Source organism: Fringilla coelebs, assembly GCF_963513975.1.
Source record: "Fringilla coelebs genome assembly, chromosome: 8".
In the NCBI taxonomy this organism is placed as follows: Eukaryota; Metazoa; Chordata; class Aves; order Passeriformes; family Fringillidae; genus Fringilla; species Fringilla coelebs.
In genome coordinates this window covers 14,458,161-14,479,375 of record NC_140066.1, presented here as the reverse complement: position 1 = coordinate 14,479,375, position 21,215 = coordinate 14,458,161, and the positions used below count along the sequence as shown (strand labels likewise).

At 38.0% G+C, this 21,215-nt stretch overlaps 1 protein-coding gene across 8 annotated transcripts in view; it reads right to left on the bottom strand.

The window, feature by feature from the left end:
* KCNMA1 (potassium calcium-activated channel subfamily M alpha 1) overlaps nt 1-21,215 on the bottom strand; it is a gene marked incomplete at its 3' end in the record, with an annotated part of 410,494 nt that overhangs the window by 10,063 nt on the left and 379,216 nt on the right. For 5 of the 8 annotated variants that reach the window (XM_084210401.1, XM_084210404.1, XM_084210405.1 and 2 more), the window contains 3 exons: nt 11,808-11,921; nt 8,511-8,641; nt 1,498-1,692 (listed from right to left, as the gene is read on the bottom strand). In XM_084210401.1, coding sequence (XP_084066527.1) covers nt 1,498-1,692; nt 8,511-8,641; nt 11,808-11,921 — 440 coding nt within the window. Of the gene's footprint in view, nt 1-1,497; nt 1,693-8,510; nt 8,642-11,037; nt 11,122-11,807; nt 11,922-21,215 lie in introns of all 8 variants that reach the window. The other 3 variants (XM_084210399.1, XM_084210403.1, XM_084210402.1) reach the window with 1 other exon arrangement.

Sequence of the window (21,215 nt, the reverse complement as noted above, 5' to 3'; positions counted from 1 at the left end):
CAATGTACAGACAGCCTGTTGTTCGTCTCAAATGAGAGCCTTTTAGCCAAGGAAATGAATAATCTAAATGTTTTATTTCAAATAAGTAACTATGTAAAGTGATGATGGGTTTTTTGGAGAGCCTTGGTCCATAAAATAATGGCAAATTAGAAAGAGTGAGTGATTTGCTTTAAGCTGGAAATCTAAACTTTTGTACCAGACAATGCATATTCTACAAATTACATTAACTGTGGTATTAAAATTGTTAGTATCTTTGACCCTTTCTTGGCAGCAGTCATACTGTCATCCAGACAAAAAAAAAATTTCATGAGGAGCACAACAGAAATTAGAGTTCAGTGGGTTTAAAAGGATAATAAAATATCTGCTGCTGTAATATAATGACTAAATGTATGATTAGCAAAAAATAAGTTTAGATTTGCTCATTTGTATATCCAAAATAGTGATTCTTAAATAATCATGAGTGTTAATGCATTCTGCCTTCACAGATGTAGTGCAATTGAGGCTCTGGTGAAACAGCATTCAAAAGATTGGTGTTGCTTATTTTATTTGTGGAAATGTTAAGCTGCATGCCAAAGAGTTTTGATGTGTTGCTCGTCTCAGCTACAACTAGACTGCTACATCAACTGCAAGGCTGTAGGCTTCCATCTGTGCACTCTTGCCCTAATCCTTAAACTGGGATTCCCTGACATTTCTGTGAAGGTCATTCCGTTCTTTTTGGACAGAGCTGCTGAACACAGGGTTATTTTAGGAAAAAATCATCAAAATCCTACATCATCATTATCAAAGCAGAGTGGGTGCTTTGGGATTACCTCAAGATTTCAAAATGTGGTCCAGAAAATATTTCTAGATATTTTATTTTTATATAATGCACTATTTTTAGATGATCATTTATTTATTTGGTTTGGGATTTTAATTTTTTTGCTTGTTTTTTTGACTTCACCCTTAGAACAGTGCAGTCCAATTATCAGAAAATTAGGATTTCATAAGAATTTTAGTTCATCCAAAACCAGCAGAAACCAAACCTTACAAACCTTTGTTTTCAAGCTAATAAGCAGATTTCAAAAATTGGAAGCTCTGTGAAAACACTGAATAAGCTTATCAGCACCCAAAAAAGGTATCTCTATACATATTGAATAAATTTTAAATTCATTATTACTGTAATGGTTATATCATCCATATCAAATGGTTATATCATCCATATCAAATGGTTATATCATCCATATCAGCTCATCCATCTCTTTAGCTGACAATGAAGAAGAGCCACAGGATTTTCTGTATGAAGCGTGCAGGCAAGGATCCTGGGCAGTCATACAGCTTCTTAAAAAGGTAAAGAGCAAACCTAGCACTCTGTGCTATAAATTTTTAAACAATCCAAAAGCTCTATTAAATTCAATAATAGAAATTATATGCTCATTTATATGGATTTTTCACTCAGTCTGAGAGAAAGCTAATAGAGCACAGACCAGCCTGGGTCCTGCATTTCCCTCATGATCTTACCCCTAGGTCTGCAAATGGCCCATCATACAAAGCCAACTGAGCAACTCGACACCTGTCCCTGTTTGCAAGTGTCTGGGGCGTGCTGTAACCTCCTCTCAATGCATTTTCCTCAGCAATCAGTGCTTCCAGCTCTGGTGTGGCTCCTCCTGTTACCAATGTCCGTATCAGTGTGAGGATATTGTCATTGAAGTATGTCTGCAGAGATAAAAGAAAGCTCTTTAAGCAAACACCATTAAAGTCACAACTGAAGACATCCAAATTACAACTTTTCCGGGTTTCTGCTGTTTAAAGTTCTTGGCTGTCTCTTCAAATAATTTTATATAGAAAGTGAAAAGACAGCAGCCTCCAATTACTCTATTTTCTTCTATCCCATTAGGCTCCTATACTGGATCCTTCCTTTTAAACACCAATTCAGGCTGATTTTTATTAAAGTACAAAAATTTGAATGATTTATGTTTCCTATAATTGGTGTTAGTAGTGATGCAATGACTGCTTTCCTTCTCATCGCCCTCATGTCTAATAATGGGCTTTAGGACATGTAATTGTAAAATTCAGACCACATTTAAAGCTTACACAGGCTAGATTGCCTTTTTACTCTTGTCACCAATTCGTTGGGGAGCTGCCTTTGTGCTGCAAATGTCATTACTTATTACTGTGGCTGGACTCTAGCAGTCTAACCGATGTATTGTACTAAACATCTTATTACGAGACTTGACAGTGTTCAGACATAAGCATGTATCAATTAAACATCTTGAGTTCATTCCAGATAAATGTATGATGAGTTTGGGATCCTGGTGGTCCTTTTAAAAAACTCTAGGGTATAGGGTAAGTGTGGTTTATTAGGGAAGATTTACTCCACACTGACATTTTGCCAGCATCTGTAGCATTGCTGGTCTGTCAGGCAAACAATGGGTATTTAAAATATTAATTCAAATCCAGATGAATGACTTTCAAGTTCACTTAAAAGTATACTGGTATAGTTCAGACATACTCGGTTAAACATCTGCAATGTATTGTACTGGGCAAAAAAAGATGTTGAACAAAAAAAAGGAAAGACTGTCACTTATAATGTCACCAATGTCTGAGTTTGCAGAAGCTTTGAAAGTGCAAGGAACATAAAAGGAAAAAATGAGCTCACTGTAGAGTACACAGGATTGACATTACTGGATTTCTGGATTTTGTTGAATTTAGGACTTAGAACAAATGTCTGTAATCCAACCGAGTAAAAACGAATAGTGAATTCTCCAACAGTGCTTGTTGTCTAAAGATAAGACTTTTAAAATAGTACTTTTCAATGAAATTCATTGCTCTAGCCATATAATGTAACTGTATTTAATACATGGGTAAACTGAGGTAGAGGTTGAAATATTTTATCCTGAGATCAAAAAGCAGAACTGGCTTCCTATCCATGTTGCTTTGATATTCTTTCTTTGTATAATGAAACTTCAGTTTCATTGTTTGCTGGAGATGACAGATAAAACAGAAGAAAATGAGTTCTACGCAGCAATGTTTTTCAATTTACATTGAAGTTTCCTAACTTCAAGCTTCTCTGCTTATTTACATAGGTATATATGCCATTCACCTGTTGACTAAATTAAAATGAGAGGAACATATTCTTACTGTTATACATGCCCTAAAGCAAATACTTGCACCTCATCAACTCCAATTATTTAACCTGGGTAAAGGCACTACATATTTTAGCTACAAAGCATATTGTAAGGAGCAGTCTGACATAAGCAGAGGTTCATGAAGATTCAGCTAGTCTAAAACAATGGCTAATCTCAAATCAGCTCTTACACATGTGGATGCACTGGGTAACAATTCAAGTGTAATACTCAAACCTCTCTTAACTTAGAGGAAAATCAATGTGACCCCTTGCAGGAATGTAAGTCTGGAGCAATTACATGATGTTTAATAGGAATTGCCATGGTGAGAGAAAGAAGACATTCCGGCATGATTGTTTATTTTGCAATTACTTCTTCCTTGATGTCCCTGAGATGAAATCAGAGTCACCCTCTTTGGCAACTCTTTCCACTGTGCTATACCTCTAAGGCAAAGATAAGACCCTTATTAGCAAAGGAAGCAGCATTTATTCTGGAATAATGGCTTAATTTGGGTTTCACACCATGACTGATGGGGATGGCACCATTCAATCAGACGGATAAGTGCAGCCAAAAGATTTCTTGGGTTTGGTTTGTTTTTTTTTTTGCAGTCATTGGGAGAAAAGGTTCCAAGTTTCAGGACAAACTGCTGCAGCATTGCATCTGATCAGAAAATGTCCAACCATAAGCAAGAAAAGATGGGTGAATAGGAAGCTGTAACTTCTCACCTTCTGCTAAATAGGGTTGCTTCCTTCCGTACTAAAGTATTTAGCACTCCTCAAGAAAGAGCTGTCTGCCCATGCTTTTGATTGCCACAAAAATCAGACTCCTCATTACATCTTGCCAGTTTGGAACTAGGGGAACACTGAAAGGCTGAACTAGCTGATATCCATTTCCTTTGGAATAATAATACACTGAAATTAATTTGAGAGTGATCTTCTACTTGCTCTGTGGGAGGGTACATGGCCTGAATATGCCAGTACTTATAAGAAACTGATCTACAGAATGCCTTTGGAAAGGTGCTGTTGTACTTAAAGTAACAAGGCGCTTTTCAGTGATGGAAAAGAATCCCTTTTGTTGAGTATAAAATCAAAACTGAGGAAATACTTGTTTGCTATTGTCGTTAACCAAACCCCACACTGGACATGTGTGTGATACCCCTTTAATCAGCATCTGTAATGAGAGCATGAAATAGGTGTATTCTAAGCACAGGAAAAAAGAAATGCATCATACACAGTGAAACTGGGTAAATAGCAAGGAAATTGTGACACAGATATCTGAGCTAGCAGTGCCACCTAGCCCTTGCTTTGGAATTGTAGTGCAGCTCTTGCAAATGTTTCAAGGATGCTTTCCCATTTGTTCAATCATTTTTTAAAGTATAATTACCAGAGTGCTTATGTTTTGCAGTTAATGCTGTCATGTCTTTTAAACTAATTGGTCTTCTACAGAAAATTTAACTGAAAATTAGCACATCTTTTAATAATATTGCTTTAACTTTAATAGCACTTTGCCTTTCATTTATAATTACACTAAAATTGTCATTTTTCAAGTTTTATCTGCCTTTTTTGTGTTTGCTAGTGGATTTTTAAATGAATTTCTTTTAAGAAGACTCCTCCTCTTCCTCTACCACATGTGGTTTTTAACCTGACTTACAAACAAATATTTTAAGTTGCTTTTCTCATTGAATTGGAGGAATAATATATATCCAAACCTGAGGAATGACTGAGATAACATCAGTAATTCATACCAACAAAAAAAGGGTCTTTGAGACAGAATAAACAGCAGACAATAAATAACAGCATTTCACCATTTGAAAATCGATTAATTCTTAAACTATTGTCCAAATTTTTAAAAATTTTGGTACTTCTTGTAATCTTGTAACTTTAAGTTACAACATGCTGCTTACTAATTCTCTGAACAGAATTGCATGAAAAATAGTCTTGTGTTCACATCAAAGATTAGAACAGTTTCTTTTCTGTATAAAGAAGACCGTGAAGATCCCTTGGGGAGAATTCTTGACTACGGGACATAATGAAAAGTTATTTTTAACTGTTTTAATGATTTTCTTCCATTCTGTACTTCTGTTTATATGAAGAAAAAGTAGGATTTGGTAATACAGAAAACAATCAAGACCTGAAGTTCTGGCAGAAGAAAATGAATTCCAGGGTAGTGAATGTTAAGTGGTATCATGTGGTGCTGGAGATCCTTGTCTCCAGCAGCACCTGGGGTCTTTGCAGTGGTGGTGTGGGAGGGATACCAGCCTGCCAGAACTGCTGCAGTCCTCGTGTCTTCAGTGCCAAGAGGAGGGACAGGGAAGCTTTGGCTCTCTGGCCAACTGCTCAACCCTTTGAAGGTTTGTGTGTTGAAAAGGTTTGAAGGTTCTTTGTTGAAAACGGGTTTCCTTGCATGTTCAGGATTTGATGGAATAACTATCTCAACAAGATGCAGAAAGAAGTACTTCTGCTCAAATATGTGCTCCCTTGACTATCCTATATCATATGACTTTTCCATAGCTGAAGATAAGATTTTTAAAAACCAGTTACATAACCTAAAAGATGCTTCTAATCCCACACTTTTTAGTTACATTTCACCTGGTGATGAAGGCAAAGCTCTGCTGTCCAGAAGTGGTGTTGCCTTGAGACGGACAGACAACATGTATTATTTCCCTGGGTTTGCATATGCTATGACAAAATAAATATTAATGTATCATTTAAGTACCTGATGGCAATAGATGTCTCTTCAAAGACACAGTAATGATTGGCTGGAGCATTTTAACAATAGCCACTGCCACAGTTAAAACAGGACCAAGCCCAGAGCCTTCCCACAGAGCACAGTGAAGCTCTTGAACCAAACTTGGTGAGATCACTGCTACCAACTCAACAAAAACACAGTGCGGGTTTTGAGCTGGTTATTGTCCTCTTAGCAATGGTGTTTGAGCTACTGCCCTGTGAATCCTGGGCTTGTGGAAAATACTGCCTTTGCTGCAAAGCCAAACTGTGTGTGCATGACCAGTACATGGCACTTTGAAAACTAAACTACATTAAGCCTTTCACCTTTGAAATAAGGAAATAAAAGAAAATTTCAAACTTAAAATGTCCAGTCCTGTCATCTTATAGGATATAATGCTTGCTAAACTAGCAGAACTTAAAGATCTCCAGCACTCAGACTTGAATTAGAAAGTTACCACATTTTCTAATCTGTGATTCATGAGTTGGGTTTAATGCACTACTGCAATATTATTAAACTATAAAAAATAAAATTATAATTTAATACTGATTAATACTGTAGAATTATTATTATTATTATTGTTGTGCACTTTATATACTTCTTACAGAATTCCTGTGCAATTAATAGGATGAAAGCATGACTACAGTTCTCACAATTTAGCTAGGATTTGGGGTTCAGTTTCCCATACTGGAAAGTATGAAATTAGACATATTAAATAGAAGCTGTTTGCTAAAATCAAGTGTACTTCAGGAAAAAAAAAGGAAAATAAAGGTAAGAAATAATATATGAAAACAGATTAGTTTGTGTGAGAAAGACTCTTTTCCTTGGAGAAGAATAAAAGGATAAGACACCTTCCCCATGAGAATATAGATAGTAAAGGGAAAACATCACACACATTTTACACTTTCTGAGTGGTCAGGAAGAACTGTACTTTTCCAACTCCTTGCTGGGCCTTTGAGGAATAAAGAGAAAATAACACTGCCACTGATCAGAAAACTGGTGAAAGAAAAGACAGGATAGTGAACAATTCTAACCAACTGAATCCTTGCTTTTCTTCTTGATTAGTTGGTTGTTTTTTTTTTTTTAAGTAGAGAATTTTCTACTCTTGTTATCATATTTCTCTGGCTGCAGGCAGCACTGTCCCTGACACATAATATGACCACTTGGATGTGAAAATGTTTAGAAAAATTACTTTTATAGAATCAAACCGCAAAAACAGAGGGGCATGTTGTCTGAAACTAAGAGTTAATAAAGGTTAGCAGTAACTAAAAACATTAAAATTTCTGAACAGGCATGCTGTACCTATTTTTCATTGCATCACTATTATTTACTTGAGACACCTTTGCACAAGGAAGCCATGATGTCCACAGTATCTCACTCTTTCTGTGGCAACCAGAAGGATTAACCCTACTTCTTCTTGATTCTGAAGTGCCCTACTGAGCAATACATTCAGAGACATTGACTTGGATAATAATGGGAGCAGATAAACAGCTCTAAGTAACATTTGGAACTTTTATCTTAAATTATTCCCATGTATAATGTGAATATGCTAAAAATTTTTTAGATAGAGATTTTAATTAGAGAAGGCACAGAGTTTAGGAGTCCGTGCTTAGGTTTTCCAAATTTGTCACATCTACAAAGTATTGTAAATGGCTTTCAAGAAAAGCATTTTCTGAGGTTATTGAAAACTCCTAGGGTATTAGAATAAAATTTTATCTGTGTAGAGTCATTTATCTGTGGATGGAACATATGGAAAATATAGCAGGGAAAACTATAAGAAAAGGTACATGAATATGAAATACAAATAAATAATAAATCTTAAAGATCCCTACAAATTTTTCTTAAAAGCAAAAAAGTTCATTCAGAATTCAGGTGAAGGTCAGGCTTGGCTCCTCCCAGCACTATGGAACTTTATTCCAAGGTGAGCTCAGAAAGCCCATGCTCAGATTTTAAAAAGACTATGTCCTTGCTATTTTTAGTAGAGTTTAAGGTCCCTCTGAATGAAGCGCAGCTCACACAGAGCAAGACTGGTCTGGAAATGTTGCCAATATGAGGAGGATGAAAAGGAGCATTACTGAGGGGTTTGCTTCAGAGCTGTGCTGTGGCTGCAAACAAAAACCCCAATGTAGACATAACCAAAGGCCACCATCTGTAGATTCTGGCATGCACTGAAGTTTTGATTAATAAGAAAGCCCATATGAAAAAGAGAGGATAACCTCCCTTCCCACAAATAGAGTTTATGAGATGTGTACAATGGCTTTCATGGAGTTCTATCAGTGTCCCCCAGCACTCATACTCAGAGCATTGCTCATAGCTACAGGAAATTAAAAGCTCAAAACACAGTTGATGCTGTCTGACAAGAATGGTGAGCACAGGGACTGACACACTGAATTTGAGTCTGGATTTTAGGCAGAAGGGACAATTTTTTTTTTTTTTGAAAGCATGACTCTTAAAACATGACATGAGACTGTTTTCTTATAAAATTGTGGACTCATGGAAGACCTGGATATCTCAGTTGTAGTCTCCGTGTCCAACTAAGAAAATAACCTAGCTTAGGTTCCAAAATTCTCTTGGCACCTAAGAAAAAAACCTCTTCTCCTACCTACCTTAGGAAAAGATTCTACACCTTCACTCTCTTTCACAGCAAGTCTGATAGAAGGGAATGAAAAAGATTTGTTTGCTTACTGCGCTCATGAGAGAGTCCAGCACGCTGACGGCAAATGCGGTTCCACAAGCAAAAGGCTGCGTGAGATACAGTTCTGTGTCAGGATCATCATCATCATCTTGGTCCAGGAACTGAACATTTGAATCATTTACTGAAAATAACAATAATTATATTAAGAGTAGAAACAAAAGGTGCTTCTGGGTCACCAGCATGTGACCTTACACATCACACAGCCAAAGAAAAAGAAACGGCATATGTCTGGAAACACAGACTTGTGTCTTTGACGTCACTGGAAATGAAATCAAGATGGATGTGAAAATGTGCATTTAAAAATCTGTTGCTCGTTATCTTGCTGGTAAGAGGTGACACTCTTGTTCTTGACAGGTTCCTATCCCTCTCCTGCAAAGCAGCTTCGTGGCACCAGTTGCCTGCGCTCAAAATGAGATTTATGATAAACTTGTTTTTGAGACGATCTTGGTTTATTGGTGGGGTACAGTGGCTGGGGCCGTATGCATGTACAGTTAATGTGAAATGCTATCACAAGATACACAGCTAGAACCCTGTTGTAAAATAGAGGCTGTCAATAAAATTCTGATCTAGCCCACAGGCATCTGTTAGATGTGCTGCTGTGATTCTTACTGGAGTGGTGTTAATGCACTTAGGGCTCAAAAGAGGATAAACTGTCCCTTTAACATGCATCTATCTGAATGAATGAGCAGTTATTCTCTTGCAGCGCTGCCTTTTGTTCAAATATTTGTCTCTATAACTTCACTTTCTCAGCCACGAATTCTACATTAGCCAGGGTGAAAAAGAATCTAAATCAGGCTGTTTTAGAGAAAAGCCCAAATAAAGTAGTATTTGTCATTTTGACTTTCTCTGGCATTTCATTGTCACAGTTAAGCCCTCTGCCTCCAACTCATTCCAACTAAAAATACTTGTTTCCTTGAGATCAGTGTATCAAGTGGATCATATTTCATGAAATATTTCATTTCCATATTAGTCTCCCTCAGGCATGAAAGCACAGACTGCTTAGCTATGCCATTGAAATACCCTTCAACTTACTAAATGACAAATTAATTTCAGTTCCCATGCAAGAAAGGGAAATGAAAAACTTTTTGAGCATTTGAAACTGCACACACTGATGATATCCCCATTCCCCATGTGAACACATCTCCTGAGCCAACCCAGCAAACTTTGAAAATAACATGAGAACTGCTGTTAACTTGATCAGATTTCAGCTCTGGACTTCTGAAGTCAGAAATTATTCTGCCTACTATTCTGATCTTCCTTCTCATAGTTTCAATCCTTCCCATATAGTTTTCTTGTACATCCACTCCTTTTCCAAACTCTCTATGCTACTGTGCTTGCTATGTTTAATTTAAAAAACATGAATTACTGCAGATAAAGCCTCCTGATAGCTGTCTAAATTAGATGAGGAGAGAATTTAAAATCCTTGCCTTTGCACTCCCTGATGTAATTGCTAAAACATAACACCTTAGTACTGTAATAAGAGCAACGCTCTGCCCTGGGAATCAGAAGACTTTCATCCAAGAAAACACCAGGATGCACAATACTTATTTTTTTAGTACAATACCTATCAATTTAATCTCCAGATTCTTAAGCAACACGGTATTTGAAAGGCTGCTGTATCAAAATGTACCTTTTGAACAGCTGGTACCTCAGTTTAATTTGCTAGCTGAGAGTAGGCACCATTGACAGCAGCACTCCTTTTCCACTTCCATCTGGCAGGTTGACACCTGACTTAGACACCGTGCTAGCCATGCATGGGGTCAGCTCCTGAGCTACTAAAAATCTTTCAGGAATTCTGCAGGTGTGTGCTTATCCTCAGTATCTCTATCCTCCTGATGCAAGCTAGCACACTGGGATTTGTGGGCCAGGAGAGCTGGGTGCCAACGGGTGGTGCTGTGCCATAGGGAAAAGCTCATCAAACGCTGCTCCAAAGGCTGGTGAGAGCGCTCTGAGTTGAGAGGGAACCACGCTGGAGCTGGGCTGCTCCTCTACAGCTTCAAAACCTGGGCTTCTGAGAAAAAGCCTTACTCTACAAAATAAACAAAAAAATAGCTTGAGGGAAAGTATGATGCTTGGGGTTTTTTCTGGTATCTTTCACTTCTCCTTGGACTTCCCGTGAAAAGCTGCTAAGGCATGTCCACCAAATTGACAACAGGCTGAAGTCTCAAAAAGAAAGAGAAAGAAGAGAGAAAAGGAGAGAAAAATTGGTGTAGGAGAGTGAGGGCCGGGGAGGTGGGGACTTAGGCCAAAAAAATGAATTGGTGAGGAGGTGCTATGAAAACAGCCGGCAGGTCAGACGAGTGTGATCAAAGGTTTACTGATGCTGCGTGAAAAAAAAATCATTAAGAAGACCAGAACAAGACAGTCAATTTCAACCAGAACCACAAATAAAACACATTCAAAGCAGTGCCATGAGGGTAGCCCCTCTGATACAGCCAGATAAATAAAGGAAAAGCTGATGACAGTAAGAACAACAGAAAATAACACAGTGATGTGAAGGAAAAAGGCACTTCTTACCCAGTTCAGTTATCATTAGAATGTGGGTTCCACTGTTTTTTTCCTGACTGATTGAAACCAAAGGCAGAAGTTTGCCAGGCTTAGCTAGTAAGCAAAGTATTTAGGGGGAAAAGAAAGTACAGAAAGAGAATAAAGTAAGGGAAAAAGACAGGTAAGGCTCTAAAAAATAAAACTGAAAAAGAAAACAGAAGGACAAAGGACCACAAATCAAGTTTGTATTTGCCATGAAAAAAACAGAACAGCTTCTGCACTTCACATCACACCGCTTGACAACATAAATACCCACAGCTAGAGTGGAAATCAGAGTCTAGTTACCCACCATCATCATATTCTCAGGAGTGAAATATCTCATACTATTATACAGAGTTTGGTTACACATGATTAAACAGTTTTGGACCATGAAGAAATAAACAAATGGCCTCTTACAATTGATTAAATGCACAGGAAATATCTGCTTATACTTACTCTGGCCTTTTTCCTTTTCTAACCTTAGCCCAAAGACCCCTGCTTGTTTGTTACACTATGCAAAAAGTGTCTTGTCTGATAGAATATTTATTTAAGAAAAGGGAGAAAACCCAGAGGAGGGAAATATATTTCAGTTATTCAAATAAAGTGAATCAACTGTTACTAAACTTTCTTTAGAGAGAGTAATTTAAAACACTTATCAAAAGAGAAAATGTAACAGTGTAAGATCCAGTGTGGGTGATTTTTTTAAAGTGGGAAAAAGACATGGGAATGTATATGGAAGGATAAATCTTAGCTTTTCTTACCTAGCTCTGTTATTATAGGGATGTTGGCTCCTGTTGTAATGGAGGGTTGACGTAAAAGGCCATGGACTGGACTATTGTCTGGAGATGTCCTGTCCATCCCAGGAGGTGTAAAGCCTAAAAGGAAGGAAAAAAAAAAAAAAAAAAAAAAGAGAGAGAAAAACAGAACAAGTTTACAGAGGACAAACTACACCAAAAAAAACCCAAAACAAACCAACGATCATTCCAAAGCAAACACCTTTGTTTAAACAGCAATTAGGATTTTAAAGAGTACTGTCTGTAAATGGTAATACAACCATGAGGAATAAACTGCTTCCATTAGCCAGTTTTAGGTTTGAGCAGAAATCCAGATTTAAAATTATCTAACTGTTTTCCAAGAGCACTTCCACCCACACATGGTAGGGTTCTTGTAATTTTCATGTGTACCATTTATAATATGCATTTCTATGAGGATTACAATTGTAGGAATACTGGGATGGAAGGGTCCAGTCTACAAGACAAAAAGATAGGATGAAAGGAAAGAGATGCAGGTTTTCAAATAGTATGTGAGAGGATTGCTTGAAAAGAACTGGAAAGAGTGACAATTTGAAGGAAACAAAGGTGGGAGAAGAAACATGTTGGAAGGCAGCCACAGAAAAAAAAAAATCTGGAGACCAGCAACATTCACCTTTAAAAAAGACTGGTTTCAGCCAGATTTCTACTGTTTGAAATGGAGCTCTTGACACTGAGCGTTTTTATCTTTTTTTTTTTTTTTCCCCTTCAAACAAAGAATACCGAAGCAAAACCTTTTGGAGTTTGATTGTAAGTACTGAAAAGTGGGTAGTTATACAAAAGCCCATGCAACAGCAGGACTGGAAATTCACCACTGAGACTAATGCATTCCATCCCCCTTTTCCAGTAAAGCTATAGAAAACATGGGAATGCTCATTTAATGTCATTGCAGAAGTGATGGTGAAACTAGAAAGTGACTTTATGGTTTCATAGACCAATAGACCAATATCAAGGCAGCATTTTTAGACAAATATTTGTCTGCTAGGAATAAAATTGAGCCAAGTTTAAAGACATTCAATTTTTTCAATTTTTTTTTTTTTGCCATATTATTCCCAAGTTCTTTGACTTCACACCCGACATCCAGGTGACAGACCTTTGGTCCTTTGTCACCAGTGCTGAATTCTCCATACACTTATTCTCAGCTAATCACAGACAAATTAATTCCTGACTTAAATTCACTATCTTGCAGCATGGAAATTGTTTCACTCTGTTAAATTCATTGATACGTTCACCTGGTACTAAATTCAGAGGAAGATTATATGATACCTTACCTTCAGTTTGGGGACCAATTTACAAACCAGGAATTCTCTAAACTAAATTGTAGATATCATACTGGTTTTATATTGTCTTAAGGACTTCCAGTTCTCTTCCAGTGATAATTACATCACTCTTAAACTGCCCCTAAACTACAAGGACCACTAGATCTGGGCTTCTTGATGTAATGGGATTTAATTTTCTCCCTCCATTCGTCTATCTCTATGTTTTTCTGTAACACATGGAGAATATACAGGTAATAAAACTAGAATTGCTGGGAAGAGACTTTCCTAGCTCTGCAGAAGGTACTGGCATGGATTTCAGTCTGACTGTCAGAAGAAAACTAGATGCAACATGGTGATTGTACAGACAGGATAGCTTAAAAAGAGAGGGAAAAGCCTGAGAAGAAATTCCTCAGGAGAAAAGAAGTGGATATGATATCTTCAATATGCAAGACAAAAGCATTGTCATAGAGAAACCTAAGTCACTGGAGCAATTCTATAAAGTAATACCAGCGGATAGAAAAATCTTTGTAAAGCAGATTTCTTAGAGGCAATCAGAAATGATAACAGTCAGCCATGTAACACCACCTGTGGGGCTGAACTCAGGAAGACCAGTTGGTGACAGTGAGTTGTGGTCCCAGCCAGTTTCAGTTTGCAGATGTTTCCTTGTATCTGGCACTATGACTGAGAGCTGTTTTGGCTCTTTGAAAGTTTATCTCTTCATGGCAGAGCCTGAGATTCCTCAGGCTCACCAACTGAGTCTGACAGAGGTCTTTCAGTCACCCCCTTGTAAGTTACAGGTAACACTGACACTCTCACAACAGCACAAAAATTATCAGTGGGACTGCAAGGGGAGGAAATGCTATCTGAGGACAGGTGGGTATTAGTGTGCCACCTCCTTCTGCAGCAGGATCCTGTGTCTGGTATTCTATCATGGAATGCATTCTTTAAGGAGATGCCAGATACAGCCTTTGTCACATTAGAAAAAGCTCAGGTAGCTGCAGATTTCTTGAACAATTAAGATGGCAGGCCCAGTTGTGTTCCCTGGTGAATTACAAGTCAAAATGGCAACATCATGACTTTTCATGCTCACTTATCTAAAAACAACAAAACTAATATTGTTCTCATGCACTCCAGGGATTGTACTGCTCAGAGTATCCCTGGAGGCTCTGCTGCTCCTTTTTTTCCTGAAGCCTTCCTCCCCACATCTCAGCACTCACTTCCTAAGCCACCTTCTAGTGAATCAGACCCTTCAGGAGGTAGGAGCACAGCAGTGTTTCCTGCCAGTTAAAAGCAAATTGAAGTGAGCTAGTGTAACTCAGCTGAATGTGCAAGTTCTTCTTGCCTCCCTTCAGTGCAAGGTGCACATACACAGAGACAGGCACACTCTCCATCCAAGGCCATTTGTAGCCACCTCTCTAACCCTTAGAATATTTGTCTTCCTGGGATGGTGTCAGAAGATTGAAGTAAATGTGGCATTTTTGTTAGACACAGACTGTCAGAAGCTCTGTAATTGCACACTGCACACATAGTGCATTCAGTCTGAAATGCAGGAAGCATGTTAAAGGGATTGTGTTTTCTCCTTGAATGAAAAATAGACTCATGCCTTAATATTTTTCATCCTACTGTCTTGAAAGACGTGAGAAGTATCTGATAATTTAATTTCCTTGCTCGTACTTAATTCAGACACTTCTAGAAATTTACTCTTAGGAAATATAAAAATCGTGGAGTATTTTCAGGAAAAGGAAATATTTGGGGATTTTGTGTGCTTATGTTTGGAGTCACAAGCTATCAAACACCTTCAAGACACATTCCAGCTCCCAAGTCACAAACTAATTTCCATACACAGGCTGTCTATTTTTTTACTCCAGAAGAGAAAACAAAAAAAAAAAAAAGTGCAGGAAACTAACCTGCTTTATCAGAACTTTCATTTAAAGGCATGAAAAACTACAAGTGACAGCTGTGCAGATTCAGTGAATGTGACATTTTTGAATTTCTTCAACTTGACAAGTAAACACCTTAAATCAGTAATGCTATATGCATAATACATGACCTGTATTTTGACATCCATCATCAAATGCTGACTTGAGAAAATACAGGTTTGTACGTCAAGGAATAGCACCCATAAAGCAGGGAGAAATTCAGGTCACAGGGTATTAGGAAAACTCTATTTCATTACAGAAGCTGAAACAAGCTAAGGCATCAGATTTAAGATCCATTTTCAGCTGTGAAAAGATTCAATTCCTCTGCACAGAGCATTCATTTAGAAATGACATGCTTTCCTCACAGCCTCTTTTCATTTTCCTTTTCATATTCCATTTTCTCCTTCAGTCCCCAAACCTTGTTCCATTAATGCTCATAAAAATCGTAAAACAGGGCTGATAGTTGTGATCTTACAAACACAGTATCTCCTTGTTCTACAAACAACTGGGTGAGCTCTGGCTGCAATTGCTTAACAGGAGCAACCTCTACAGTAAAACTCACATGCCTGTGCCAGTCTGAGCACAGTGCCTGTGGAAGGAAATGCAGTGACACTGGGGAGACTTCTGGAGAAGGGAATTCTCTCTGCCAACAGTTAGGAGGTAAAGCAAAACTATACCAGTTCCAGCAGTCACTGCATCTGGTACTAAACTGCTTGTACTGGGTGAGTGGTTCACTTTGTATCACTTGAATTTTTCTTGTTTTGTGGCTTGTTTTTGTTTTGCTCACTTACTAAACTGGCTTTACCTCAGGCCATGAGCTTTTTTCTCACTGTGGGACTCAGTTGTCAGTCACAGTCAACCCACCACCACCGGCTACAGTGCTAATCACTACAACAGAGAGTTAGAGAATCGTTTAGGTTTGAAGTGTCCTTTAAAGTCATCGAGTCCAACCACCAACCCAGCACTACCAAGTCCAGCACTAAACCACGTCACTACGTGTCACATTTAAATGTCTCCTAAATACCTCCAGGGATGGTGACTCCAACACTTCCCTGGGCAGCCAGGGAATGCTGTTCCAATGCTTGACAACCCTCATAGTGAAGAAATCTTCACTAATACTCAATCTAAACCTCCCCTGGCATATCTTGAGGCCATTTCCTTTTGTCCTTTCACTTGTAACCAGGGAGAAGAGACCAGCTCCCAGCTCACTATAACCCCCTTCCAGCCAGCTGGAGAGATCAATGAGGTGTCCCCTATCAAACTGAGGAAGTTCAACATTAAAGAATGCTGCCATGGCTAAACGTGCCTTTTTCCACTGAAAGAACAACCAATTCTGCTCTGCTTATGTGTGAGCAACTGGCCCGATGGCCAAATGATCTGTTGATTGTGCTGGCCATAAACCACTAATTTTTGTTTCTTTGCAGGTTATTTAACTGAGTGATGTCCCACAAAATGCAGGAAAGTTTGCTCTTCATAGCATTAAATATTCTTAGAGTTTGCTGAGGGCACCAATAAAGGTTCACTGGGGTTTTAATGTAGAGGGAAATCTGTCTTATGGATGTGCACTGCTTCTGTTCCACGGACTCCACCAAGACCCAGATGGGCATATTCACAAAAATGGATTTTTACGTATAAGATATCCTCTGTTCTTAAGGACCATAATGGATCCTTTATGATTCCCTTCTCCTTTTTCTCTGCCCCTTTCTTCTTTTCCTCCCTTCCTTTTCAAAGATATACATTTTACTAAACTGGAACTCTGTGCAGGCAGAAGGCACTATCCCAAAATGAAAATCCACTTGACAGACCTAAAGGTTGTGGCTTTGTTATTAAAGCACCTTGTAAATTGATAGCACCCTTTAAATAATGCTATTTTAGGGAAAGATGTCATGGCATTCACTGGGTGATATATGCACTACAGTCCTCAAATATAATTTAAAAAGCATACGTACATCCAGCTACCTCTGGTTCACCTAAAGAATATGAGACAACAATAATATTTTGAGCATATATGAATAACACATAAGTGGTGAACTGCCAAACCCGCCCTCGACAGGTTATCATGCAGAAATATGGGACAAGTATTTTCATTAAGCAGAGGCAGCCAAAAAGAATGAATTCTCAGAAAGGACCTCACAGTTGTATCCCTTTGCTACTGTTTGCTGACAATGTCATTAATATTCTTGAGAATTCAATTGAATGATAGACTATACCTGCTATTCTCCAAAGTACAGCCCTTGGGTATACCTGGAAAGTTCAGCAGCAGTCATGCAGCTAAAGAGCTGCTGACATTCATGGGAATCTGTTACAGCCATTCAATTTAGAAACAATTCTAGCTTCAGTGTCCCACGGGGTCTGAGACAGAGAGTTGTAGTTTGGCCTGAGAACCTGGAAATCCTAAATTCTGGCTACAGTTCTGAGTTTTACTGTGATTTGTGCTGAATGCCCAATAATCTCTTGGAGATTATCGCTAAGGGTCTGGGAGAGGAGAGGGATGTGAGAGGCCAGATGTGACTACATAAGCTCCAGCTCTCTCAGAGAGAGAGAGCATCTTCAGAGATGCTCCAGGCCCAAACATAGGCCAAGGTAAATCTACAGAAAGTGGAGGCTGAAGAAGGACATCTTCCTCAACTTTAGCATCTGTCCAATGCTTTGGGATGCTTTGCACTGGAGCTTTGAACTCTGAGAGACAATGTCACACAGAACCAGCTGCCACGTTCTGCCAAGAAAGGGCTCTTCTCTTGTGTCCCCTCAGTCACTTTGTGCTGAATTACAGAAACCTACAGTAAAAATATCCAAATCAAAGCTCTAATGGCAGCTCTAATGGAAGCACAGGGCAGTGGGTTCAATGCTAGTTTCCGCTCCCCAAAGTGTGAGATCCATTCCTGATGAGTTAGTGGCCCCGTGTGCTGAAAGTGTAAATGATTTATAGGCCTGCTGGTTTTTAGGCTGCTCTAACAAGGTAGGATTAAGCTGTAAAAACAAAGATCAAGAGAAGGATTGGAGTTTCATCATCTTGAGGTCTAGCATTGAATCACACCACATTGATTCCATTTCAATTGTGAACAGCATAATATATTAGAAAAGGGTAATATTTTAAGCTTGGGGCAGAGTCATGTGTAACTTAGAGGGGTCTGTTAACAGGTACTTATATAAACCTCTTCCCAGTTTAAGTGCCATTTTGAGTTTCACCATCATACACACCCCAAAAAACAACATCCACCTGAAACTGCCTAGTTTTTTTGCTGTTGTTGTCTTTGTAGGAATCTTTTTCCCTGCACAAAATCTCATGTGGTATTACCCAAACCCTAACTCTGCCAAAGTTCACCACAAGCTTACACAACCCAAAACTACCTAAACAAATGGGCTTTCTTTACTAATATTTTGCAGAGCACAGCCTTAATCTTCACTTCTTCCTATTTTTCTCACTTTAAGTAAGATAATATGCAGTTATCAGCCATAGCGCTTCCCTCAAGTCTGCCTGAATGGAAATTCTATTTCTCTATGCAGTAAACAAAATTTCCCTTTTTTAGCTCCTTTTTTACAAATTTTATTTTTTAATTGTTCCTACTCTTCATTTACTATTTAATAGTTTTCTACACTAGATGCTTCTAGGGCACAAAGTTACTAGCATCTAACTGTGGCACAGGTTTGCAGCTAAAATGATTTAGTATACAACAATGCCAAACTCCTTTCAGTTTAATCATTAATCAACTCTGCATATTTAGACCTCAGGCAAAAAATAAATATGCTGAATAAAAATTATCAAATAAATTAAGCTACATTACCTATTTTAGAGAGACAGGTATTCAATAACTAGAAACAAAATGGAAAACTCACCACTAAAAATGATATATTGGCATGTTAGATGAGACTCTACATTATGTCATTATATCAAAAATAGCAAATTTTTCCTTAGTGCAAAAGGAAGAGCAAAGACAGATATCATAGCAAGTGATCAATTTAAATATTAAAAAATAAAAAGTAACAGTGTTGTCCAACATCTGATTGGCAACTACTGAAACATAAATTAAACAAATTTCCCATTGCTGCTTATGGGAAAATTATGCAGATTAGAATTTGATTAGGTTTATATCATGAGACTCAATTTGGACTTTTAATCTATTAAGCTCCAATAAATGAGGCATCTGAATAGCTCCCCTGAGCAGCAACAGTAATAACGACAGCAGTCATTTTTTGGAATATGTATTCTGAAAATTTCTTTAGCAGACGAGTCCACATCTTTAAGTACAATTACTTTGTAACTTCTACAAAAAATTCAGGTGTTTGCCGTGAGGAAATGGATACATACAAAATGCTTAAACAGACATTTTATGATAATCAACATCTGTCACTCTGTTCTAGCAATATTGATTTTCCATCAACTTGGACTTACTTACGGTCGACTTCATGGTCTGTGTGGGCTAAATAGTGCCAGCAGACTTGCAAATTACTCAAGCTGGAACTGAGCTGGAAACCTATGGTAAAACATCATTAATTTCTCTACAGGCTGTGTCAAAACTAAAATCCCACATTCAAGGCTGTCTTGGGGATCAAAGATTGAACTGTGAAGGCTATAGCCCCATTTTATCAAAGAAATCTGAACTGAATTCCCAGAGCTCAGCTTTGAGACAGGTTGGATTCAGATCAGGACCACCTCTAATGTATCTGGCAGGTATGCTTCATAGGCCCTCCTGCATATTTCCTGCAGTCTAATCTATTTGCAAGTATACAAAAGCTCCTCTTCTATACTACTCTATATTGTAAAATGCAACTTCTCAAAGCCTGCTGACTAGAGTGCACACTGTGCACATGTCCTGTCCTGGCAGATTTCACCAAATCCTAGAGAAGCTTTTAGTGGATTGGTTGTCTTATGCAAATAGTCAAGTGCCAGTAGGCAGGTGATTAAAAAAAAATTATTTTAAAAATGTCAGGGCTTTATTAAATGCTCATAGTGAAGGAACATGGATCCTGTGTTCATGTGTAGATATATTTTCTTTAAAAGACATTTTAATGCGGAATGTAATTCTGGCACTCAAGCTTTCAGCATGCCACTACAAAGGTTTTCTGCAAGCCAAAACTTTTTACCAGTACTCCAAATTGAACATCATAAATAGGGAAAAAAAAGCCCAGTCATACTCTTTGTCATTCAAATACTGCCCTTTGTAGCACACAACTTCAGAGCAGCATGTCTGTTAAAGACATCTGTAGATATCATGTGTGAAAATCAGTATCAGGTTGATTTTAACTATACCAGTCTATATAATGGTAACTCAACCAACTTTCCCTTGGAAAGCACAAGAAATCACACAACCTTTGCTTTCTACTCCTTTTTTTTTTCACCATTTAAAAAGCCTAAATACAAACTGCACAGTCGTGGAATCAGGAGGAATCTGAAGTATCTCTCTAATTGAATATTCTTGAATGCTGTACCCGTAGCAATACATTAGCTACTGATAATACCTAAGGATGTGTCAGTAAAACTGCCTGAAGATCAGCAGTGACTCCACTGGTGCCACTGGGTTCACCCCATCTGTAAAGTGTGGAAACCCCTGCTTCAGTCAGAATCAAGAGTTCAGAGAGAGCAACTCATGCCTCTGATGGTCATTTCCAAAGCATACAGTCAGCAGGGTAAATAAAAAGGTTATTTGCTCAAATATATCAAGAAAAAAGGAAAGGTATTCAGAAAACCAGTGATGTAAAGTCTTAAGAGAAAATTCCATTGCTAAGTCTGCACTGTTTTGGCTCACTGTCTTTCTCCTCTTACAAACATTAATCTTAAAAAGAAAATGAATTCCTTATCATGACAGAATGACTCATTATTTTATCAGAGTTTTTCTAAAATATATAAGTTTTCCTTACCTCTGACAGTTCAGTCTTTTTATATTTAAAGAAGTATCTGCAGAAGTGTCTCTACACCAGCTCCTTATTTATTTTATTTATATGGGATCCAAAACCCATTACACTAGCAAACAAGTTGGTAAAGACAGTGATAACAGTAAAATGTAATGTGGTATTCTTTAAGTAGTGAAAATTAAATGGCGATCATAAAATGTATACTACAGTATCCAGCCATTGTACAGACATCCTGAAAACTTCCAGCAGATTTTTTGGGATTTTATTTGTTTTGGTTTGTTTTGTTGTGTTGGTTTTTTTTTTTGTTTTCAGCACTGCATCTAAATCCA